Below are 25,970 nucleotides of genomic sequence, written 5' to 3'. Positions count from 1 at the left end.
TTAACATTATCTACTAAAATACTTCTAATTTACCTCTAATTTCCAGTACTTTTTCAAAATGTTGCAAACAATTTTGTATATTTTAGTCAAAGAAGCAACATAATTCTCCAAAATGAACAAAAAGAGAGAGGATGCAGATGAAGTCTGTTTCACAATCTGCACACAGAAATGTCATCAAATGGAAACTTTACCTGTGATCTCAACACTAAAGAAAATAAATGGCTTGAACACAATGTTCAGATATAAACCAAAAGCTTGTTGGAAGTGCTTTGGCCGCATGAAACAACAGTATGTCTGGGGAGTAAAAAAGCCTTTGAAGAAAGCTTTGGCAATCGTTAAGCATGGGAGTGAATTATTATATTATTATATTTTGTATGTCAGCCAGTGGCACAAGAAAAACTGTGCAGGTAGAGGAAAGAAAACTTACCTTAAAATCAACCATGGACTACACATCTAATGAAAGAGTAAGATTTTGCAGAGGCTTTCACAGTCCCCTCAAAACATGCATGACCTATTTATTTGCCTACTTTCTGAACTAGCAGAATTCAAGGTTGTAGAGATGGGGAAAAAACATGACGCATAATTCAAGATGGCTTCATAAAACTGACCTCTGCAGGGGGGGCCCAATATCATGCCAACTTACTGGTATTTTTATTATTTCAGGACTGGTTCAGGTGAGCTGTCCTGGACCTCAGCCAAAGGATTGTTCTGTAATATAGACACATACTAGTAATAAGTACACGTTTGTATATATATATAGAATTATTTATATTGGCTATATTGCGTAGTGTTGGGTGTAATGATTGAAATCTGTGTGTATTTTTGGATCCATGATTGAATTTAGTATGTATGACATTTTAGTAGTTTTTAACTGCAAATGGAAATGATTTAGTAGCTAGATCTGGTAAATTTTTTATTTTGCGTCTCCTTGTATCTCTTTATGGTCATTATGAACCTGTGTGTGGTCGTTTTGTGTGTCTGATATGTAGGTGTGATCTGATATACTATATATATATGTATGTGTGTGTGTGTTATTTAAATTGTAAAATAGCAATTAAGTTCTTCTTATTTCCTAATTGAGCCTAAAATAGTTCCTTTTTGTGTTTAAAATAGTTACCTCGTGCCTCTTTAAGAAAGTTATGCTACTCTTCAGGATAAATTAAGCCCCCGCCCACCCCTCCCGGTTTCTAAAATAGTTCCGTCCATCATTCAGGTGCACCTGGCTTTGAGTGGCGCAAGCGGCGGCAGTGTGCATGACAACCGTCCCAGCGCGCGCAGCAGGAACAAGCTGAACACCTGTCCCGAGGTGGACAGTTGAGGAAAGCAGCGAGAAGCGAGCGTTCATGTTCTGTTGTGTGGCGTGAAGCTGGAGCACGCAGCCCGGAACCCGCCACCCCTGCGCTGGGCTGGACCGGAGCAGCCAGCCCTCTGGACCGATGTCCTGGCCGAGATGTCCCGACACATCTACATACGGAACAAGATTGGCGAGGGCATCCAGGCGCCCATCTTTCAGGTCGGTCATTTCTACCTGAGCTTCAAACCTGCTTTACTTCAATATACGACAGTTTCCTTGTTTATGGGATACATACAAATACTTTAAAACCTTCAACCAACAATATTCACTATTGTACCTGTTATGTTACATTCAAATATCAGGGAGGTTGGGAATGGCTGACAGGCTTTTTTTTAAATTAAGACAGAGAGAAAGTCTTGGTAGAAATTTAAATTGCACCAACATTAATTCAAAAGTTAATGCCATGACGCACTTTGAAAACTTGCCTTGACTGTTAGCACTGGTTTCACATAAAAACAAAGACAAATAGTCATAAATTCTACTGTGAAATAGCCATCTACTGTAATAATAATATTGGACACATATGACCTAAAAGTAAAATTAATGAAGTGCTTGGTGCAAGTTCTTTATGTACATGGTACAGCATTACATATGGCAGATGGAGAAAGTGATATAAACTCTCTCTGAGTCAAGAAATTACATCAAATATTAATAAAAACATTTCTTGTCATACAACCTTTAGTTCAACCTGATGATTTAAATGTCATACTGTAACCATGTTGTCCTGTTAATCCCTGTAAAGTTTCATGTAATAATAATAATAATATCTAATGTCATCTTGCTGAGATTCTTTCACTTATCAGGTAATTGTACACACAAGGCACCATGGTGGGCTTCGCTGAGGAATATCACATTTAAACACTGGCATTTTATTAAAGTCAAAAGATGCAAACAAAACAGAATAATCAAGTACTTTCTTTAAGGACTTAATTGTTGTTAAGGTGTAATAATGTAAGAGCTTCTGCCAAAAATCTGCAGTGTTTGACTCCCGATAGTCTGTCTATAAAGATAAGTGAATGTATGAGCCCCTGTTAGGTGGCTGATAATTTATGTTTCTGCAGCTTAATTGATCATTGCTATTAATAGCAGGATATTCATAGACTCTATCCTTCATATCTCTTCTTGGGTTTTGGCCGTTAGCTTGAATTGAGAGACATGGAGAGAAGGAGACAGAAGAGAGATGGTGACCCAGATTAATGGCCCTGTTTTATGAATTCAGGGAAGTAGGCTCTGACGTTTTAACGGTGACATTGTCATTAACTCTGGAGACTTGAACAGAAATGGGGCAAATCACTGGCAGATAATTAATTTAGCTCCCTGGGGAGGGCCACTGCTGGTATATTTGGACTTTCAGAAAAGAAAAAGAAAAAGTCAGGTGGTAAGGAAAAAATAAGTAGGCAAGGCACACACACAATGCAAAAACATACAGCATAAGCAAGATTAGTTGTGTTATATGTGTCATATGGGTGCTGTGGCATTTTTTTATCTACAAGTTTTGTAGATAAAAAAAAGTTTTCCTGCTGGTTGAGATGTTGTTTTTCTCACGCAGGTGAACCGAGGGACTTATTCGAGGAGGAGCCGACTCAAGAGGTCAGATGGCAGCACAACCTCCACCAGCTTCATCCTCAGACAGGTAGTGCACTGCAAAGAAAAGCCTGGGATGTAAGAGCAATGACTGTGCCATTTCTGGATTGGAGTGATTTTTCCAGTTTAGAAAAGTCAGATAATTTGGCACATTTACTTTCAGGATCACTGCTTGTTGTATCTCAATGGTTTTTCTCCTGAAATGGGGACGTTATTCATGACACCACAGTAATGCTGGGGGTCCTGAAAGCGTTTTCCACAGTTTGGCTGATAACTTCATGGAGAAGAGGATACGACCTGCTTGAAAACACTAGTATACTGATAATCAAACAATGTTTTGGTGAGCCTGTTTTGCACTTGTTTGTATCACATCTTCTACCAGCACATAACAGGCACAGGAGCGACACGATGCACGCGGCTGTCGACTGCAGAGGGCAGTAATTCACTGCGAACAGAAGGTTGCAGTGCACCGATAAGAGAGGAGACAAAGAAGACTGAAAGCTAATTTAAACACATTCAATTTTTTATTACATAAAGCATGATTTTTTTTTCCCAGAAAAAAAAAAGACTCACTGTTTAACAGAGGATAAGATATATTGCATATTTTCCTCATAAGTTAGATGATATTGTGACTAAAGCCAAATATGCAGCATTAGAAGTGAATATTAATAGGTTTTAATTAGAAAAACATGCAATTAAGACACCCCCTGAAATACTATTCCTTTTCTAGCACCCCACAGGAAACATATGCATAACATCCATATGTGACTGCAAATTGTCGTGTGTTGGATGGAGAAAAAAAAACATAATTACATGTGTTATAGGGTCAGCTTTTATTATTTCCTTCCCATAATAAATGACAAAAGCCAAGTGGCAGCACAGGTGTCTGTCAGAGAACAAATTAGATTTTAGAAGCATTTATTTATTTTGCAATACCCTCCATATTAATCTTCACTTCTCAGCTCACATGCAGACTGCCCCCCTCTCTCTGCAAGTTGCCCCTGGCATGACGTGGAGTACTACATATCATCAAGTGCCAAGCAGAATATGTCGGCTTCGGCAACGTGTAGGCAGCAGACAGAGTGTGTAGTGTTTCTGACGTAAGTTACAGCTGTGTTACGTAACTTTATTTGTAACTTAATATAGAGGATAAGTTGTTTTTGTCAACATAAGTGGAGACAATGGCGGTGTATTGCAAATAGGTCTGTTAAGATTGGACACAGTCACATTGTTGAACCGTATTGAAGTGTCACAGGCCTAACTTATCAAAACATCAGTAAGTAAGGGTGCCCACTAAACCCTGACACCTACAGTAGGCATGTTTCTGCCTGTTGTTTAAGTGCAGGTTTTAAAGAGTTTCTATGCAGAGGTTTGAATAGGTTTCACAGGTTTTAGCGAACATTTCTAACAGGTTTTCAAAACACAAGGGTTTTGAAGAGTTCCTTTGAGTTTGAGTACTTTGAGCAAGTTGTACCAGGTGCTAATGGATGTCAGTGGGTTTTGGGACGGTCTAGAGGAGGTACTGTATAAGTGGTTGCTGTGGCTGCCTGTTTGATGGTGCTGTATATTTGCTTGACGTTTGTAATTGTACTTATTTGGACAGAGGCTCATCATTTAGTAAGACTCTGAACTGGACCTCAACATGAGCACTCACTGTTCATTACAGTACATCCTGTCTCTTATTTACAGCTGTGACATTATGGCTTCTGAGGTAAAGAAAGTGCTATTTTCCCCTCGCTGCTTATCATATTTTATATCATCATTTATCAAACCTTCTCCTAAATTATTGTTGTTATTTTTTCGTCACGTCAGGATTAATAAATGGCCAAATTTCAAAATTGCATATATTCTGTCATCGACTGAAATCACACAATTTCAGAAAGTGCCTATTTGAGATTTTATGCTGTGATAAAAAAGACTGACTGACCCTCTCATTCATTTGGATGTAAGAAGTGTAAAGCTGAAATGATTAACCAATTAAAAGTTTAGTCGAACATCACAAAAACAATTGGCAGGTGAGGTGCATTGTGGGGATCTTGGACTTTCTAAAATCCTAGATGTTCCTAAAACACACCAAAGCATGATATGCCTGTCTTTTTCTTTTTTTTTCAGATTTTTACTGTAGTATAGATATGTCACTCATGATTTGATTCCCAAGAGGAAATACACTGCCATTCCTTTAAATACATGGATCAAATGTATAAATTCATAAGACCTCCTTTTATTATCAGAGCCAGATTAAATCTATTTTTCTGCCCTCTAGAGAATAAATAAGCAGAGAGAGGATGAGAGGTAACAGGGAAATGGAGGATGCTGCTCCCCTCTTACTCCTCCACCCCCCTCCCCCGATTCCCCGCTACCTCCCGCACAAAAAAAAAAAAAAAAAAAAAAAATCAAGGAGAGCGCTCATCCAAGCTGAGTGGACAGCCAGCCAGCCAATCAGCTCCTTGCACATTGGCTCTGTCATCAGGCTTGGATATTGAGGAAGGATCCACTGCTCCGCTGCTGCTGCTGCTGCTGCTGCTGCCGCCTCTGCTGCTCTCGCTGTGTATATGTATATGTGAGTGTCTGTGTGGGCGTGTGTGTGTGTGTGTGTGTGTGTGTGCGCGCGCGTGGAAGCCTGATGAAATGAAATGCCAGGATTGGGCTACCTCCAGGGAGAGCCTCTCCATCCTATAATGTGAGCCAGCCAGCAGCACTGTGGGATCAGGGAGAAGCTGCATCCATCAAGTGACGGGCCTCCGGAGGACCAGGCGTGATCCAACGGGAGGGGAGATATTTTTTTTTAATTATTGTTCTCTGCTGAGGAGAGAAGGGATTGTCGTCATCCCCCCATCCATCCTTTTTTTTTTCTCTGTGGTGCCCCCTCCTGCCTCCTCCGCCTCCACTCTCATTTTTCCCCCTCATTCTTCTAGAGGCACTCGTTGGAATATCAAACCTCCATGTATGACAATTTGTACCTGCATGGATTTGAAGACTCGGAGGCGGTGAGTGTTTGGATGTGTGCGCGTGAATCTGCTTTTGTTCTCTCTTGCTGTGTGTTTATTGATGGAAGTAGCTCAGCTGTGCACACACACACACACACACACACCAACACACATAAGAGGCCTTTGATGGGTTAGCCAACAGTACACTGTAGCGTGATCGTGGGCTATGCTTGGCTGGAAGGGGGTTGGGTGGGTGGGTGTTGGTGTGTGTGTGTGTGGGGGGGGGGGGGGCACATTAGGCAGATGGCTTCTGACATGTGACATTCACACATTTCTGTATATATTTCTCTAAATATGTATGTCCGTGTGATGTGTGGTTCTGTATGTGCTGAATATGTGGCTGCAATCCGCCTGTGAGGCTGTAAGAACGGCTGTCAGGAAGCCACCAGAGCCAGGAGGAGCCATTTAGTGCTCATCACACTCTGTACCTCTCAGAGATGGACCTAGCCCTGTTTCAAAGAGGAAGATGGAATGATGTTAATTACCCATTTCTCCCCTATTGCCCATTACACAGCCACACTCAAATGATAAATCCTCCTGTGTCACATTTCTACATTTATCACTTTTTAAAAAATGTGCAGCCGAGTATTTCGTTGTCTGACCCTGCGACTGCGTGTTGTACAGGCTCTGCCGAGGCTCGGTGGAACATGCATCGTGATGTCATTAAGTGGATTCTGATGTTGATGAGTCACATGCTGAAGCTACTCCATTGGATAATGGCTTAGATGCTACAGTGCGACCTCAACGCTTCCACACGGACAAACGAAATGATGTTCAGGATGACTTGTTAGTGTTGGACTAGAGGATTTTCAGAAATGGAGGCAAAATTGGTCTCGAGAAGAAAATACACTCACACAATTACAGTCCACACAATTTATGCTTGCATGATTAACATCAACATATTTGTGACTGTTACCGGGTTACTCCAGTAATCTAGTATCGCACATGCATAAAGTTTGGTGAACTTGCAAGAGATAGATTTTGGGAAGAGAAGGGTGAAAAGAACTAGATATCATCACTTTTAGTTCAGAGTATGGGTTCATTCCCAAAAACACTGGATCCTACAATTCCCATAATCCAACTCTGTAGCGTTTTTCACTAGGCACTCCCTGCCTGATAAATGTCTCTCTGTCAATGTTTGTAACACAGGATTTCTCTTAAAGATTTCAAGTCTCCACTGCCAAGCTGAGCAGCTTTGTCAAGACTAAGAAAATAACCCTGATGATGTCATAATGATGTCATCAGGGTTATTTTCTTAGTCTTGACAAAGCTGCTCCGGAGCCATACATGATATTATACAAGTGTTTTCAAAGGCTGAGTAGCACTCATCATGATACACCAACGGATCTTGATGTGTAAAATTGGAGGAATGCCCATTTTACCAAAATCATCTGAAATATTTTTCCTGTTAGTGATGCATCTCTTACTCTGTTCTTCTAAAATCCTCTCATCTGTGTATTTTCAAAAAAAAAGAAAAAAGAAATCTTGATTGTTTCCTGAACGTGGCACTTTGTGATTACATGCACACAATCCAGATGAGCGGTGTGCTGAAGTCAGGCCCTGCCACTGCTAGCTTGTAAAAAGCGAAAAAGTGCTTAGCTGGGATGACAAGCTTGATTGATCTTCTTGAGACTAATGGTCTTCCTTAATTGAATCATCATTAGCTGCTGATTGTTTAGATTAACACAGCAGAAAGAGGCACTTGGTCCAGACATGTCCTAGCAAAAAAAAAGAAAATTGCATTACTGGAATTCTCTCAGTGTGGCAGTGGACGACTGCAAGTCCAGCATGTCCTGAGAGACCAATGAAAAGGTGCAGCAAGGAAACAAAACACAAAACCACGAGTTTAGAAATACCATTTTTTATATCCACTAAGAGCCTCTGTAACCTCCTTGATGGGCAAAATAGTGTAGGATCAATGCAAAAACTAAATGAAATCATAGATTAGAAATCAATAACACGCTTTAGCAGCTGTAACTACTAATGTAAACTGGTCAAACAATCTTGTATCACATGTCGGGCTAATGACATAATACAGAGTACATACTTATCCAATTTTTGTCCAATTTCAAAACATAGATAAGTCCTTCTGCTGCCCCTGTAATGTTGCTTATGCTAAACATTATGAACGTATCTGTGCCCTTGTCTATATTCTATCGTGCATTAAGAAAATGAAGCTAGTTGGAAAAGCTGATAAATGACTGTAGGTCTTTAAATACGTGATTATTAGTCATCTCAAGCTGTTTCTGTGATCTGTGGTTGTGCATGTCGGTGTAGCGCATCAAGAAGTCTACCTCTTATAGCACTGTTATTTAGTCTTGATATTAAGCACAACTCTGTGTATAATGCAGATTCTGCATTTTCTTCCACCACATCTGGATTATCATCTGGATCTGCACCATAAATATGTCTGTTTTTTTTGTTGTTGTTGTTGTTTTTTTTACATTATTTCTTGAGAAATTCAGGAAAATGTGCAGCAGTATTAAGGAAAGTGAAACAAACAAACAAACAACCGAACAAACCAACAGACACGTTGCTGGCGGAGATAACAAACAGCCACAAGGCGTTTGAGAAAAAAGGCTTCTTACTGAAATATGATCAAATATGAATATCAATAATGTAACTACTAGTTAATATATTTTATCTTTGAGCTTACTATCTCACATTTTTGATTTAGTACCTTATAATTCTGACTTTATATATACATTTTGACTTGTATCTCATATTTTTTGTTTTAACCAGGATATTTTTTCTGGACAGAGATGTTCATGTTGCCGCTACGTTCAGTAATTTTTATATAATGTTACATTTAAGTTGTACTGTTCTCCATCATATGTGGAAAGTGAGCACAATAGAGGGTGGATACCTGAGCCCCATGGCACCTGACGGTCACTACTCTCTCGGGCTCGGGCTCTGTTGGTGTCACATTTTGTGACCGAATGGGATGATTGTATGAGAGAAGTAAAAAGAAAAAAAAAGAAGTCACTCCTTGTCTAGAAGATGCAGAAATCTGTCTGTCTTTCCAGTATTGTCTGGAAACGTGAGATTGGCTGCGTGTGGTCATACAAACTGCTGACAGCACAGGAATGGAAATTCCACTTTGTCTGAGATGCTCCTGGCAGTCTGCTCTTTTCTACATCATCCATTTCACCTGGTCTGCATTCACGGTGCCAAGCCACCACTCAGGACTTGGCACTCCCAATGCGAGACGATGTGAACCCTTAAACTTATGACAGTCAGTGATTCCATAAAGAATTTTTTTTTTTTTTCTCTCAGTTGATCTCATTGTTCTTGGCAGTTCTGATTATTTGACAGTCAATGAGATAAAGCTACAGTGCATTTTATAACACAGCCGGTGTCGTGTCTGTATGAACCTCAGAGCTTTTGTGCCTTTTTGGTCTATTCAGAGACGATCCGGATCATTCTAGTTCATCTGTCCACAGGATTTTCAGTTTAAGTCCTTGACTTTGGAACATGGTCTCACTCTGTGAAGAGGTGTTGAGTGTAATTTTTCTCATGATTCCCGACTGCTCTCTCCTCAACGGGTTTTCAACAGTGAATCGTCAGTGAATTAAGAGCAGAGTGCTACTGTTCATCTGCATTAGTCATGCTTTGATCATACATTTTACAATCTAGTTTCCTGTTACTCTAAATGGAGATTTTCCTACTGTACGGTACTGGCTGTGCAGGGTGAAATTTTTACAGCAGCTCTGGCTGACAGAAAAGGTGAGACTATTTTAGTTGCCTGTAGTAGGGCTGTATTACTTGAGTGTGGTCTGGCTATGTTTTCCCATTGTTTCACACATTTCCGTGGTGACCAAACCCTCCCAGTGGCCCCCCCACACACACAAGATCGCAGGACAAATGAAGACGAATGTGAAGCAAGAATGTATGTTTTGTATCTCAACTTTTAGTAAAGCTAAGGTGTGGTTTCTGTTTGCAGGGCTCAGCTGATTCGTATACTAGTAGACCATCAGACTCAGATGTCTCTCTGGAGGAGGAGCGGGAGGTGCAGGCCCAGGTCCAGAGCCAGAGCCCAAGCCAGAGCCAAGGACCGGGACAGAGCCGTCAGGAGAGGGAGCAGCAGGCCACCATTCAACTGGAGAGAGCCAAGGTAGCCAACTCGTGACAAGACTTGACCAGATTCATCTGTGGCTATGTCTATGCACACATACACGGACTGTTTTTGTCCTTAAAGGCTGATAAATGTTTTAGATCAGTGATTATTTGTATTTTGTTTGTGTGTGTTTTTCCGTCCTCTAGACTAAACCTGTGGCATTTGCTGTAAGGACCAACGTCAGCTATTGTGGTGCACTGGATGAGGATGTTCCAGTACCAGCCACAGCCATCTCCTTCGACGCCAAGGATTTCCTCCACATAAAAGAGGTACATGTGTACTTTTTAATTAAACATGACAAAATCACACACACAAAAATCTGTGAAACATGAACTTAATCATGTAAACATCTTCCATTTTCCTTGTTTTTTTGTTTTTTTTTGCTTTCTTTAATGTTATCGTCCTCAGAAGTTCAACAATGACTGGTGGATAGGTCGGTTAGTGAAAGAGGGCTGTGAGATCGGCTTCATCCCCAGCCCTCTGAAGCTCGAGAACATCCGGCTCCAGCAGGAGCAAAAGAGAGGACGAGTCCAAGGGTAAGTAACAGAAAAACACACTGGTCTCACTGTTGGATTCATACACTAAACTTTACATGGTCGCCCAACAGTTAATGCAAACACAAAATGAATATTGGAGGTCATTTCTGTACATTATTTTTCATACTAATTGGAAATGTGGTTTATTGACAACTGTACAACAAACATTAATGGCACCGAAGTGATGTAAGTGTTTAACTGTCTTAGAACAAAAATAAGATAAAAATCAAATCACTGGAAGGAAGGAAATAAAAACTTTCCAAAAAGAGACTATTTTTTACTTTACCTGTTTGGGGCTAATAAGCAGCTGAACAGGCTCAATGTCTGAACTTGAAAAATATAATCTGACCATTTTTTCATTGTCCTTTATTTCCATCTCCATGCTGAAGCTTTATGTTGTACATTAATGTCCGAACAGCTGCTGCAGATGTTGGCATTACAAGTTTTCCGCCACTTTATCTCGTTACCTTAAGCTATGACTTCAACCATCATGCGACTCTATGAGTATCGGTGGTAGACAAACAAAACAATGCTGAGCAAGTCTGCACAAAATTGTAGGTGGTATCATTTGGTCATTTTGTACCAGGCTGTAACTACCACTGGAGAGTTATCAACAAAAAAAAAATTGAAATACAATTGGGAGATAAACTTTACAAAAAACTCATTCATTAATAGTTGAACAACCAGAAACATTTGTTAGTTCCAGCTTCTAAATTATGCAATTTTGCTGCTTTTCTTTGTCATGTAATTTACTGTAAATTGAATATCTTCGACTTTTCATCTGTTGAACAAACAATTATCATTTAATTCATTATTTAAGAGGCAGAGTGAAATTTTTTTAATAGTAAATTGTATTCGTCAGCCTCACATTTTACACATTTTGTTGCTGAATGTACTCTGGAGGCTCAATTATGTTGTCAAAGACACAGCTGGTGTCTGTCCATACATCCTGAGCAGACCTGGGTGAGACTAATAAAGACAGTAACATTCTTTAACCAGACAGTGTAAATTCTGTCCATTTGCTCCTTGGTAAAAGCCCTAAAATCTCTTAGACTCTGTCAATCTCGCTGATTTATTTTGAAGTCTATTTTGACCCAGGTCTGCTCATGAATCATTCCTATTTACTCCATCACTTCTACTCATGCCGACGGTACCAGCGAAACAGTTTCAATAGCTGTAATTAGCGCTCCTATCAGCCTCCTAGTTTCCTTGTGTGTGTAATGTGTCTTGAAGGTTCTGTCGTCCAGAGTTTGTACAGTAAATCACATGTACTTCCTCAAGCCTTGTTGTTGAGTTTAATACTAATCTTACTAGACTGGAACGCTTCAGCGCTTCACTTACTAGCTTGACTTCTGTGGCTTTTTGTCACAAAGCCTCTCAGACAAGGAGAGACATTCAAACCCCATTAACCAGGACTACATTTTCACTAACTGGAAAACAGTGTGAGGTATGCTGCCTTCCAGAGATGATGTAAAGTCAGGACTTATGGGAAAAAAAGAAAATTAATGGAAAAGCTGTTTATGATAGAATATCTGGTTTTACATGTACCACTGTAAAATGTCATTTTAAACAATAAGTATCTCCATATTAATTCTGATGTCTATCTACTGGAGAAGTGACCAAGAAAATATGTAGGAAATAAAATGCCACACTATGATTAATTTACAGTTACAGCACTTTCAAAATAATAGCTGTTTCCTGTTGACATTGGTTCATTTCTTTAATTCCCATTGTAACACTCAGCAACAAATTGAGCAAATAGTGAATAAGGTGTTTTTGAAGAATTTGGAAAATAATGATGGCAGTCTTCACTAGTCTCCACAAGTAGTTAGAAGCAAATTAACATCGTCAATATCTGACGGGTGTTTTAACTCCTGGATTATGGTCCTCTGTAACTGTAACTCATCAGCTGGGAACTTCAGACTTCCATCTTCTGCATGGAACTCAGCATAACGTCTTCTCGCTGCATGCTGCTCACATTTTCTCATCCTGTGTTAAAGCCAGCCTAGGTCTCAGTCAGATACACAAGGACCATGCAGGAAGCTCCTTATCAGAAAGAGTAATAGTCTTTAATAACTGGGCACCTGTAACGAAAGAACAACTTAGGTAATGTGACCTGGTTTTTAGATTTTGTTGAGGAATAGCCATAAAGCATGTGATTTTGATGGTGATCTGGGCAAAGAGAGTAAACTGCAGGCCTTCATATGTCCTTGGTATTACTGCCATTACACCTTAAAATCTTTACTGTTATGGCCATGGACTTTTGGCATCAGTGGATTGGCTGCCTGTCCTGTCTATGTTAACAATTGTGTCACAATTTTTTGATGCCAAGTAGAGGAAATCAGATATCACCCCCAAACTACTGATTAAACGTGAACATTTAGCAGTTGATTTTCCTTGCCTGTTTTACACCTTTCCTCTACAGTGAATGATTAGTTTAAGCCTTGATAGCATTGATTTTTGATTGATTTTGATTTTTGATTTTTGATTTTTTTTCCTTTTGTCGGTTTCCGCATTAATACCATGGTGTGTTTCTGTCTTTTTTTCTTATTCCCTCTTGTCTTTTCCAGTAAGTCTGGAGGGAACTCTTCTTCCAGTGTAGAGGATGAGGTATCTGCCTCTATCCGACCCCTAATATCCTCAGCAGGTGAGAGAATCGGACAGGGGGAGAGGGCTGTTAATAGCCAGCTTCCAGATTAGACCGAGCATCCTGAACCGCAACAACATAGAGAGAATAAGACTCTAAAGCCTTCCCATGTCTCTGCATAGAGCACAAGTTCACTGTGTAGAGTTGTTGGTACATTTTCCCATGATCCTCCTCTTCCTCCAGTTGAGGACTGCAGGCGCTCTGAGACTGGAGCTTACCACAGTGTGAACCCAACGACAAGACTATGAACCCCCCTCTGAACTGCACTCATGTGACTTTGTGAATATAACCTTAGGACAATAGAAACACTTTTTGTTTATATGTTTCATATTATATCGTGCTGGTTATCCTTGATAGGTTTCATTTGCTAAGAATTGTGATGAAAAGTTGCTCATGTGAAGCATGTTTGGATGTTTCTGAGATATTATGGCGACGCCTCCCCTGCCAGCAGCTACTGACGACACTGTCGCTGTCTTCTCTCCCCTCCCACAGGAAAGCAGAAACAGAAAGTGGTAAGTTGGTGACGGTAAAACCTACTCATTTACCATCCACTAGCCTCTTCTCCATCAGAAAACAACAGGAAGTAGCAGCATTGACACATTTTGTCAGATAGGAAACTACAACCTCATGCCACATCCTAGGACACATGACTGTATACTCCAGCCCTACTGAAGTATACAGTGACAAATCATCACCATTCCTGTGATGCCAAAGTACTTTAGTGCCACGTGTCATAACTGCAACTTTACTACTTTTGATGGTAATAGTTTTGGGAATGCAGTTGTGTTTTTGTTTTGTTTTTTACTTGCTGTATTCGTCCATCATGTTATGTATGTGGTTTGCAGTTCAGCTTTAGTGGCAACCAGACCAAAACATCTATATCAAAGAAATAGTTTCACATTTTGGGAAATATGCTTATTTTCTTTCTTGCCAAGAGTGAGATGAGAAGATTGACACCACCAAATCACCCTAACCCAAAGTAAAAAAAAAAGAAAAAGTGTGACTACAACAAAGTCCATGGAGTTATTAAATTAGAAATGGAAGAAGTCTGAATGTTCTCAGAAAGTTTGCTGATTGTGAAGACACCTTCAGCTGCTGTGGAAGCGACTGAAATATCTCATTGTGAAATGTAACCTACTAGTTATCGATGAACCTGAAATACCAGTCAGCTTGCAGCAGAGAAATGTCTTATTTTGAAAGGATGGTAAATTGAGTCATTAAATTCGTCAGTGGATGGAGTTTACTCAGTTGTCATGGAGATGGCTCAGTGAACAATACAGTCACTATATTACTGCACTGTCTCCGTGACAACTGCCCAAACTCCACCCACTCAGGAAGACAATGAGATGCAGTCTAGAGTTTGTTTTAAGTTACTGTTCCTAAAGTCAAGAATGAACTTCCTCTATCGACGTGAATATAGTTTTGTGGAGTGATGAATATACTACATGAATTCTGTGAATCCAAGAAACGTACTTGTGTGTTGCTTTAACATTACTATAGGAATGTTGTAGTATTTTTTCATTTGCTCGTCAGCTCAGCATCTTTAAACAAAGTCATTTACATATCTACATAATATCTATTAATATCTAGTATAATCTCTTTCGCATGGTACGGTGTTGTGGTGCTCCTTCTTATTGTGATATTTGGTCTGGTATTGTGTGAATGGATTAGACTGTAGACTGTAGTTATCAGCCGGTCAATATGTAACAACATGTTCTGCTAATTGTTTTGAAACTAAATTTTTTATTGAGGTCATTTGCCAAAAGATGTATTCATTAATTAAATTAACAAATAATAATGTCCTATATTATCAGGAAAAGTAAAGCAGACAGTCTCTGTTAAAGTGATTTGACATTTTGCATGGATTAATTGCTTTGCAAATTGTTTTATTTTCATTTTTCATGTTATTACATTTTGACAAGTTACAACAATTAGTACATTATCATTTGCTACATGCCCCAACATCACAATATACCATTTAAGACATTTAATTGTGACTGAATTTCAGCTGACTCTCTGGTTTTATGTGAAACACTGTTTTCTGTGGAGTTATTTTGGGTCCATTGTTTTGCTTGTGATGAGTCGACCACTGCTGATAAAATATTTCTGCATCAACAGACGGAGCACATTCCCCCGTACGACGTGGTTCCCTCCATGAGGCCTGTAGTGCTGGTGGGACCCTCGCTCAAGGGTTATGAGGTGAGCCGCCACTGTTGGAAAAAAATCAAAAATATCCTTTTACTTTTGTCACTGATTAAGAGTTGTTTTTTTTTTTCACACACGGTAAATATCACTGATTCAGCATCACTGAATGAAAGCTTAAATATACAGCGTATTAAATGGGATCTTTACCGATGCAAAAATGACAAGATTACAGAAAGGAGTTGAGTCCTGTACGTCTTTTCCTCAGTCACCCAAAATAGCTCGCTGTTGGCGCAGTTAATGGTGAATGTGTCATCGCCCACGTAACATCCAGATTGCAGCCAGACTAATGAGGAGACTAAGAGGTCACATGAAAATATGTTGTATAATTGGCAGATTTGAGCTTTTTTGGGAAGAGCATCTTCCTTTAACTGCCTTCATTGCTTTCATTGCTTTCTATAAAGGCACTGTTTACAAATCGTGTGCTAAATATTGGTAAAAATAAACAGTTCTATAATTGTCATGAAATACAGAAGTTGATGAAACCCAAGAGCTGTTAACTGTCACATGAGAAGGATGTAGATACTGACGCCTACAAGTTATATTTAGGAGACAATGAGGATGTGGATGGAGCTTAAAGTCATTAAGTCATTAAAGTCGTATTAGGAACATTCACAACATTTAATGCTTTCAATATGAGGATGACAAACACTGACTGAAACAACAACTGATTATTCTAAAATACACAGTAGAGCTTAAGGCTGTAAGACCAAAACAATGAGCAGCTGAATAGCTCCAAATAACTGGGGGATATTTTCAGTGGGTTCATCACAACCAGCAACCGCTTTAACATTAGTCACGTTTTTTGATATTGAAAAAATCAGTGTGACACCTTTTTAGAAAAGTGTCTTTTTTACAATAATACTGATACTGAAAACATGGACAACGCAAAGGATGGAGTTTAAAATTCACAATAGACAAAAGAAAAAATACGAACTGCAAAAATATTTAAAGTCACAATAAAATAAAAGTCAGCGTCATTAATTTATTCCACTGCTGGTAACATGGGAAACATTTGATGACGACAGATCAATCCTGTTTAGTCAGATAAGGCATCATATGTCATCTTGTTTTTTAGCAACACAAGAAATGCCATCTGTCTTGTCCTCCTGATGGATGGGGGCTTATTCATATTTCGAGTCACGGGGGGGGGGGGGCTGGAGCCTCTCCCAGCATGCACTGGGCAGGAGCCAGGGAAAACACTGTGGACAGATTATCATTCTGTGGCAGTTCTAACACAGAGACACGCACATTTACATTACTATTTACACCTGCAATTAGAAACCAAAGAAGGAAACCAAACTTGAACTGAAGCTAAACACAGACAGAACCTGGGTTGAGTTTCGTTTTCATAGTGAAACAGCTGGATATAAATGCCACAAGGTTATTTTGTATTTAACCAGGAAAGCCTCATTGAAATTAAACATGTTTTTGAAAAGGTGTTGTCTTAAATAGACAGCAGTCAAATTGATTATAGACAGATAAAATAGACAGATCAGGATTAAACAGAAACGTGATTCTAAAATCATGAATAATGTTTCTGTTACAATCATGGAAAAGATTGAATCCTTAAAACAACATAAACTGCACCTTAAATCAACCCAGTAACCATCTTAAACAATGAAACCACAACAATAAGTGCTGTTTACAACTTCTGTTTGTCTACACAGGTGACAGACATGATGCAGAAAGCACTGTTTGACTTCCTCAAGCACAGATTTGATGGCAGGTAAGACAAGTGTGACAAGAGTTTGATTATTTTTGTTTTTGGTTAAAGTCATGTCTTGGACACTACAGGATAAAGTGGAGGAATGATGCAAATCACTGCATTTTAGTGTGTCTACATTGGATTCTCTTCACCCTAGGAAGCAAAAATTTTTAAAAAAAGTGTACAGGTCAGAATTTACAGCTGCACATAAGATGAATGTGAGTTTTATTTTTTTTTTTCCAATAGCAGATGTAAAAGAGCAAAAGTATATATTTTCATATTTGTCCTATTTTTGCAGGATATCTATCACACGTGTCACGGCAGATATATCATTAGCCAAGCGGTCTGTTCTCAACAACCCCAGTAAGAGGGCCATCATTGAAAGATCCAACACTCGCTCCAGCTTAGGTAAGAAAGCTCTACATGTTTCACTGTGCTCAGTTTATCTTTTCAGTACTAATCAATAAATCGACTAATCGTTTCACCTTTAAACTCTTACATATTTGAAATAGACAGTGGCACGGGCTGATTTAAGGGAAGTGTTGTTAATTAACTATTTGATCATTGATTCATCAGCTGAGGTGCAAAGTGAGATCGAGAGGATCTTTGAGTTGGCGCGCTCCCTGCAGCTGGTGGTGCTGGATGCTGACACCATCAACCACCCAGCCCAGCTGCTCAAGACCTCCCTGGCCCCCATCATCGTGCATGTCAAGGTCTCCTCGCCAAAGGTACTGTATGATGGGAAGAGACAGATAAACATAAAAGACACATCTCAAAGTAATAAGATCAGTTTAACTCAACAGCTGGTTGCATTTAGTTTTTATGTAGTGTTTTGTGAATCCACATAACTATTTTATTTAGTGGGTTACAACCTAATAATCATGTAAAGCCTGGACAAAGCTTAAGCATATGATGTGATCTCTACAGCTACTGTCCCACAGAGTCATTCAGTTGGTGGAGACCAACAGCAAGAACTCCTAGACATGTTAAAGGTAACAGTCTCTATGTCGGGTTGATCCTTTCCCTCCACTGGTGTAAGAGCTCAGCACAAACACAGTGTTCCCTACAAAACCAGCATGAAATACTGGACTTGAACGCCTCTGACTGAAACGCAAGACTTTTAACCGTAGTGTGTGGAGTCAGTACAGGTCTGGTTTCAGATCTGCACCAAGGCACCTTTGCATGGAGGAGTACGTCTGCTGCACTTTTTCCCTCTACACTGGGGCTACAGTAATGACCACTCAGACTAGTTGAGAACCTCCCAAATACTACTCATGTGTGTCTTCAAGTTTTGATTGAGAGGGTGCACTCTGGTCTTTCTCACTGGTTTTACACCACTTCCTCCTAGCACGCAAAATGCTCGCTTTGCTACAGCTGACCCAGTAAAACCGACCAGGAAGCAGCAACATCGGCTGTAAAACCAGGAGACAGGATTCTATAAATACTTCCAATAATTCTGCATACACATTAGAAGTGCGGTCTCTTACATATTTTTTATAGTTTATTTAATTTATGTCTGACATGTAATGAATTAATGAATCAATTCACTTCATTTCAGATCAATAGTCCATAAATAGAAAGACAGACATGATAAAATGATTAAAAACAGATATTCAAACTAACTATCAATATGAATGGACGAGTCTAAAGGAGGAAAAACAGCACATACATCTGCAGTTTTTTAATATGCCCCGTTGCTCATTATAAACTAGAATTTCCACACCCCTCCACCACTTTTGCACTGCGCATGTGATGAGGAGGGTACTGAGTGACCTGAAAAGAGTGCAGCCAAAGCTGTGATACTTTCATTATGACTGGAGCATCATGTACTTTCTTATCCCGCCGTCCAGGTCCTGCAGAGGCTAGTCAAGTCCAGAGGAAAGTCCCAGAGCAAACACCTGAATGTCCAGCTTGTGGCGGCAGACAAATTGGCCCAGTGTCCCCCAGTAAGTGGCCATCCTCGTATACTGGCTGATGACTTTCACTTTTTCACAAAATCTAAAAGCTTTCCTGAATCTTATATTTTGTGTCTTATTTCAGTTTCTCTGTGTGCGCGGTGTTATGTTAAAGCATTCTTTACACAGTACATAGTAACACAGCAGGACCTCACATACAGTGTCAGCCTGGAGATCATAAGCGCTCCATCTCATTTTCATCGTTACCTTCATCTTACTTTCCTTCCTCCGACCATCTGCTGCTAACAGGAAATGTTTGACATCATCCTGGATGAGAACCAGCTGGAGGACGCCTGCGAGCATCTCGCCGAATACCTGGAGGCCTACTGGAAAGCAACCCATACCTCGATGGCAACGCCCCTAAACCCCCTGCTGGGACGCAACCTGGGCCCAACCACTCTCACCCCCTATCCCACCAGCATCTCTGGACTGCAGGTACAGAAGCCATCCCATCACAATTTAAAGCCTTGTGTTTCTGTTAGTTCTTGCGACCAAAATATACAATTTAATTCCATCGTTGTGATGAAATTTCTTTGCCAGAAATGAGCATTTGACCAGTGAAATCCATGTCAGTTTAATAACACAGATGGAGAAGCAATAGCATGAGCAAAACATTGTTCCTGAATGTACATAATCTACATAGAGTATTATAAAGTGAATATACACATATACATAGATAAATATATATTTATACATTTCATCAGACCCACTGCCAGTCAGTGAAATTCACCATCCTTTCAATCTCTGACCGAGATTATGAAGCATGAAAAGCAAAATATCATCATGGCCACAAGAGCTCAGACGCTCTCCCTCTGACCAGTTGCATAAAAAGAAAAACGGAGCACTGCATTGTTGCCCCAGCCTCACCCGTGTCCTTGGTGTGTCCATGTGATTAGCAGAGCCAAAGAATGCGACAGAGCAACCACACGGGAGATCATTCCACCCCGAACGAACGACGCAACCTGATGACATCGGACGAGAATTACCACAACGAGCGGGCGCACAAGGGACGCAACCGCATGTCGTCTGGTTCACAGCATAGCCGAGAACAGCAGGACCCCTACCAGGACTACCAGGACCCCTATCAGGATGCATACAAGCCACATCGCAATCGCAGTTCACCGGGCAGCTACAGCCATGACTCCCGGCACCGGCTCTGAGCCCAAGTCTATCACCACCGGGGCCCAAATGGCCCAGATACCACCCAAAATAAACACTGCAACAGAGCCAAGATGGTCCCAAATTGTACCTTTTTGTTTTAGTTTGCGTTCATTTGTTTTATCTACCTGGCAATTTTTCTCTTTCAAAGTCAAACAAAGTCATGTTCAGGTGTTTGTTTTTAATCAAGCTGCCAGGGCAACCCCATCAATCAACAGCGTGAGTAGTCAAGAGGTTCAGGATGCCAACATTAACTTATGCTGTAAAATCAATTCCTCTAATTTATGTTACTGGGACCTTTTGGGATTGTACTAACACGATGCTCAGCAGACGTGCAGCGCAGATTGTGCTTGTTGCCTGTGTCAGCAAGCTAATTATGGATAGTGGTCAGATGGTGATGGTGTATGGGCTTCTAAGTGCCTGGGACATCGCACCAGGTCGGAGGGAGGTCCATTGCACACAGACTGCTGAAGGCTGCTGACCCCTATTGTGGGCCATGTATAAATCCTCTCACCATTTAGCTTATTGCATGCTGATAGATGATCAACCTCCGCATCCACTTCATTGATATTTTGTACCCAGCGTTCTGGATTCTCCCGAGATGAGGTGTAGACACGGAGGTCCAATTTTCTAAATCACTTGACTGTGGATAGGCGGAAGGTGCTGGGTTTGTGGTGGGGCGTGAAGATGATATTTGGTTGCTAGTTTTGAAAACTGGTGCTTCACATTCCCAAACTATTTTGCTATTTGAAAGTCACTTTGAGCAAGGCCAGCTTTTCTGTAGCATAGCTTTAGGATTTCATTTGGGTGAAGACCCTCACCGTCATAAGCAGAAACAGGTTCTGATGGTGCTGGGATCAGATCTCAGTTACACTGTAGGGGAAGGCAATACTGCTTCTGTTCTAAACAGGTAGCACTTAGCGAGTTAGAGAAGGAAATAGATGTGACAGTCTGTCAGATAGTATAGTGAAATACAATAGCAAAATACTACTTGAGATGCATTTGATGTTGTTGAGATGTGGACCAGCATAAAAACCAACGCTGCGAGAACCTTTCGAGCAGTTTGGGATGTTCTGTCTGATGTTTTTGCCCCTGCCAGCGTGAATAATAAGATTTGGAACTTTTTATTTATTTATTTTTTTAGTTTGACAGACCTGAAGGAGCATCTGCTGCTGAAGCTACAGGTTGTTTTGCATTTATTAGCAATGAAATCAGTCATTTAGAGGTAAAACAAAACGTGTACATGTTGGTTACCAAGTCAATAGTAAGTCATGCAATTGGTTAATTGCTATCAATGTTCCTTCTGTTGGTTTTAGGGGATTAAAGCATTAAAAATGTGACATGGCAGGAATCGATTGCATCATGTTCATTCTCTGTGTAGCTGGCATGTTGTCCTGACTGCAGAGCATGTTCCCTCCAAACGTAAAATAGAACCCTTCTGTAATCAAGTTGATGTTTGTAGAAGTATAGGGCACTTTTCTCCGAAAAAAACAAAAAAAAAAGAAGAAAAAAAAAAGAAAAAAAAAAGAAAAAGATGGCCCAGATTACAGATGAATGATATTTCTGGAACCATGAGGTTTGTAACTAAATACACTGAAATGACACACTGAAAACTTAAAGTGTTGGTTTATGTCATTCAGGAAGAGTTTGAGTGGACTGCATGAGGGGACTTCACAATGATAATAGTTTCTCTTAATTCAGAATTTTGTTATATGGTAGAAAGTGCACTGAAACAACTGTCAAACAGTGATATAGCCCCAGCCCTCACAAAGACGTTCTGTTGAGATAACATGGGCAATCGTTTACCGAACAAACATGGTGCTTTGTACGAAAGCAGAGAGCTGCTGTGGTTGCTAATCATGATTCCAAGGCTTGTTGTGATGATCAAAATACACTGTACAAATATTATTCTTTGAAGATATCAAATTGTCTTGTGATTACGACTTATCTTATCATTTTCAGATAACAAACCGTGGTAGCTAGCCCATTTTAAGGCCAAGGCTTTGAAATAATGACACTTTTGGCAAAATAAAAGATTAAATTGAACAAAAATACTCAGTGTTTCCTTAGTTTAAATGTCTTTAAGACATCCGGCAAAATAAAGCACCATTTGCTATCCTGAAACTATGAGATAGTTAAGTCGTTATCTTTGAGTGACAAAACAGCCATTAGAGCAAAATTTGTTATCTCAACAGTCTGTAGTCTAAAGATATGAAGATAATAAGGTTTATAACATTTTGGCTGCTCTTGGCTTCCGTTGGGGGATATGTGCGCTGACTATTTCACGTACTTCCCTGGCAGTGTGTCTTCAACTGGTCTTTGTTCTGTGTTGTTTTACCACACAAGTAGACAGTTTGCATTGCAATGCCTCAAAATGCTACAACCCACATAAAATTCAAGTAATGTTATTTTCTATACCAGTATGGAGGACCAAACCTGACATAAATTAATACCTAAATGAATTGATGAATGAATTATGTCATTTAAAAAGTTTTTATGCTTTTTTATTTACACTTTCACAATCAATTTATTTTTTCTAGTAAGTCAAGATTGTTCCTTCATCTTGTGGCATAAACCAATGCAGACGCACTGCCAGAGAAATATATTTTTCAAAGTGAAACAAACAATTGAATTTCCTGTTGTTTTCTCTGATATCAAATGTGTACAATGTGAAACAGAACACATCCGTCAAAAAGAGTTTTCTTTGGCATGTTTGGACGAATCTTGAAGCTACTTTTAACCTTTAGACTTCTCCCCTTCTAACAACAACGATGCACAGTAGTGACAGCTGCAGCACCAGATTAGCTCGCTGCCTTACAAGCAGTGAATGAACCTCTAAAAAATAAATACTGGCTCAATAGATGATCCATTCCCTTAAATATTGAGTCATAATGTTGTTTCTTGTCTGAGATCTATACAGAGTGCTATCTAAAACCAATATGAGTGTAATTCATAGGGATACTAAAGGTTGAATAAATAATCTGGTTGCTCGTAGGATTTAGCTTTCCTCTTTTAGTCTTGATAATATCTCCTTTAATTACTAAGAACACTATTCAGGAGGATATTTCATGCTGCTGTTGACATAAATTCTGTCCTACATAAAAGATATTTGACTGTCCCCAATAATTTTACAGCATGACACAGTTGCAAGACGTCTTGAAGAGACCTAATTAGAATAAGTTTCCTCCTCCCCTCACGCCACTGACAACAACTTAAAGCCTGACCTGACATTAAATGCTGAGAAAATGTTTTCTGGTGCAAACAGCTCCTAATTTATTGATTTAAACTTGAGAATAGGGGTCATATCTTCTCATATAGATGGATCACTTTGTATAGATCTGGATAAAAGGGAAAAAGTAATGCTGAACAATGTGTATAGCACAAAAGAGGAAGTAAAAAAAAATCAAGGTGGTTTTTGAGCAGCTGTTCCTACAATGTGAATCTGTTATAAGGACAGATTAATTTAAGAATTTCTTTCCCCATAAAGAAGACTGCAAATGAAAAAGAAGGTGTTAAAGTGCATAATGCTACTGTTTACAAGCACGCTTTTCTGTCTCATTCTGCCCCATAGCATAAAAATCCCATTGGTTGATTGAACAGGGAGCCATTTTCCATTTGAAATCAAACCAACCAATGTTGAGCTGGGCTGCTTGAGACAATCAGAAGGGATTTCCAGACCAGCGCCCCACCATCCCTCTCTTTGTGAATGCCCTAAAATGATGAGAGACATTTGCCCTTTTGAGCTGTGGAATTAGATCAGTACAAAATAACACCACACTCACCGACCTCAAAAAAAAAACTGCCCGTCCTGGCTTTCTTTTACATTTGTTTCGCCTTTACCTGTGGTCAAACTTTTGTCTCCAAACAAAATTCATTGTTTTTATTTTTCACAGATAAAATCTCAAGGTGACCACAAAATACAAAACTTATAGGGAGATTTTTCTTTGGTAAAATGTAAAACAAAAGAAAAAAAGAAACAAAAGAAGCAAAAGAACAAACATTTATTCCAGTAGAAAAGTAATAGATGAATATTTGCTGGCAATTATTTTTATAACAAATAAATGTACATAATGTCTTTGAGAGATGCTATTTGCTGTATACATGTGCTGAAATGAGACGACGACCCATGTGGGACGCTTGGAGCAACAGCAAGGTCCAGTATACAAAGTTTCAGTAATGTGCAATACAAAAACGGCATGCTGTTTTAAAAATGAGGATCTTCATGTACTGTACTATGCAACCGCAAACTGTGTACATCGCTTCATGCTGTGGCTTCTCCAACCAACCACCCTTTTCCAAGCAGCTTCATCTGGACTTTTAAGGGAATTTTTGTGTTTATTGTTTGTTTTTTTTTTTCTGTGGAAGATGAAAACCTAAGAGGCTAATGCGGTATTGCATGCATAATATACCATTCTAATTTATAAAAAGAAGTTAAAGAAAAATACATGAAATTGGAGGTGATTGTGTTTAAGGCAAGGCTACAAGTGACTTCAAACATTTCTTTTTCAAAATAAAAGAGTGGTTCTAAAGTTTGTGTAAAGTATGTTTTTACTGTAGTGAATGTTTGATTATCAAAAAAACAAACAAGATTCACTCTCATTTTCTTGTATTGTGATGTATTTTGTTGATGTTTTGATTCACACTTTCTCTCGACTTTTAATCATTGACAAGCAAAAGGCAGAAATTTTGGCACCACAATAAAATCACTTTTGTGTTTTCAGTATTTTTAAGCAGTAACCCAGCTCCAAACCCTGAACCTGTGTGATGCCTGACATCTAGTGTTGAAAAGCAGGTACTTCCATGTGTTTTTGCAAGTGAACATGTAATGTTGCCATAGAGTTATAGAGTTAGCTGTGGGCTACACCTTGAGCCTTGGTTTTGATCCTTCAGTTGTTTACATCTTGGCAAAACTGGCACCAGTAAAAGCATGCCGAATTAGCTCTCAGCAGTTCCTGGTTGCAATGTAGCCAGTAATATACAGACAGCTGTTACCGGATTAATTTGATACCAAAGAAAACATAAAAAAGTGATAATTCAGTATCAAGCCGTACCATTTTGATAATATATTTCCACTCTATTCAGCACATTTTCTTCCTGCTGAGGAGCTGTAGCTTGTACATGAAATCAGAAACAGTTAGAGCAGGAAGGAGGCAAGAAAGAAATAAGTCTCTGTGTGTGCATGTGTTCTTTTAGTGCAGATTTCCCAGTCGAGGAGACGAGGACCAGCAGAGTCCAGCAGACCTGTTCAGTGTTGAGGTGAAATCATACGAAAGAAACACATCCATGTAATAGATGTGAGTGTGAGTGATCATCGCCCTCCAGTGGTCAGAGTGAGTAACTGCCGCTCTCTCCATACAACACATTCATATTTATACACATTAATACTGATGTTGACTGAAGTAATGGAGCATCTACTGCCCTCCACAGGACACATTGAGTCAGTACAACACCACATTACACTGACATGTGACTAACAGGATTCACACTTTATTATTAGGATCAAATTCAAACTGAAATGACATTTATCACCGACAGGAAAAGGTGAAAATAAAGCTAATTATGATTCAGAAAAATGAACTGTGTTGGAAACTGCTAATTTAATATTATTTTCCTTTTCTTTTCTTTCCTATTTTTAATGACCTGATTGTAATTAGGCTAGTTTGCACTAAATAACAAATACAAATAAATATTTTTTGTTTTTGTTGTTGTTGCAATGATTAAT

At 39.5% G+C, this 25,970-nt stretch overlaps 1 protein-coding gene across 5 annotated transcripts; it reads left to right on the top strand.

Moving 5' to 3' along the window:
• Positions 1 to 1,255: 1,255 nt before the first annotated feature.
• Positions 1,256 to 24,971, top strand: LOC130165344 (voltage-dependent L-type calcium channel subunit beta-4-like). 5 transcript variants are annotated; one of them, XM_056370541.1, is made up of 14 exons: positions 1,256 to 1,513; positions 2,904 to 2,987; positions 9,869 to 10,039; positions 10,189 to 10,311; positions 10,451 to 10,578; positions 13,149 to 13,225; positions 13,718 to 13,737; positions 15,344 to 15,424; positions 17,098 to 17,156; positions 17,434 to 17,543; positions 17,712 to 17,863; positions 18,986 to 19,081; positions 19,340 to 19,525; positions 19,990 to 24,971. In XM_056370541.1, exons 1-14 carry the CDS (start codon positions 1,451 to 1,453, stop codon positions 20,248 to 20,250), a joined length of 1,611 nt encoding a protein of 536 aa, XP_056226516.1. In that variant the 5' UTR covers positions 1,256 to 1,450; the 3' UTR covers positions 20,251 to 24,971. The 5 variants fall into 5 exon arrangements, with proteins under 5 accessions (XP_056226516.1, XP_056226515.1, XP_056226517.1 ...); XM_056370540.1 differs by having other exon boundaries at positions 1,260 to 1,513; positions 19,987 to 24,971; XM_056370542.1 differs by lacking the exon at positions 13,149 to 13,225 and having other exon boundaries at positions 1,263 to 1,513; positions 13,719 to 13,737; positions 19,987 to 24,971.
• Positions 24,972 to 25,970: the final 999 nt, after the last annotated feature.

Source organism: Seriola aureovittata, chromosome 24, assembly GCF_021018895.1.
Source record: "Seriola aureovittata isolate HTS-2021-v1 ecotype China chromosome 24, ASM2101889v1, whole genome shotgun sequence".
Taxonomy (NCBI): Eukaryota; Metazoa; Chordata; class Actinopteri; order Carangiformes; family Carangidae; genus Seriola; species Seriola aureovittata.
Note: the sequence above shows the minus strand (reverse complement) of the source record. Positions and strands in the feature narration are given on the sequence as shown.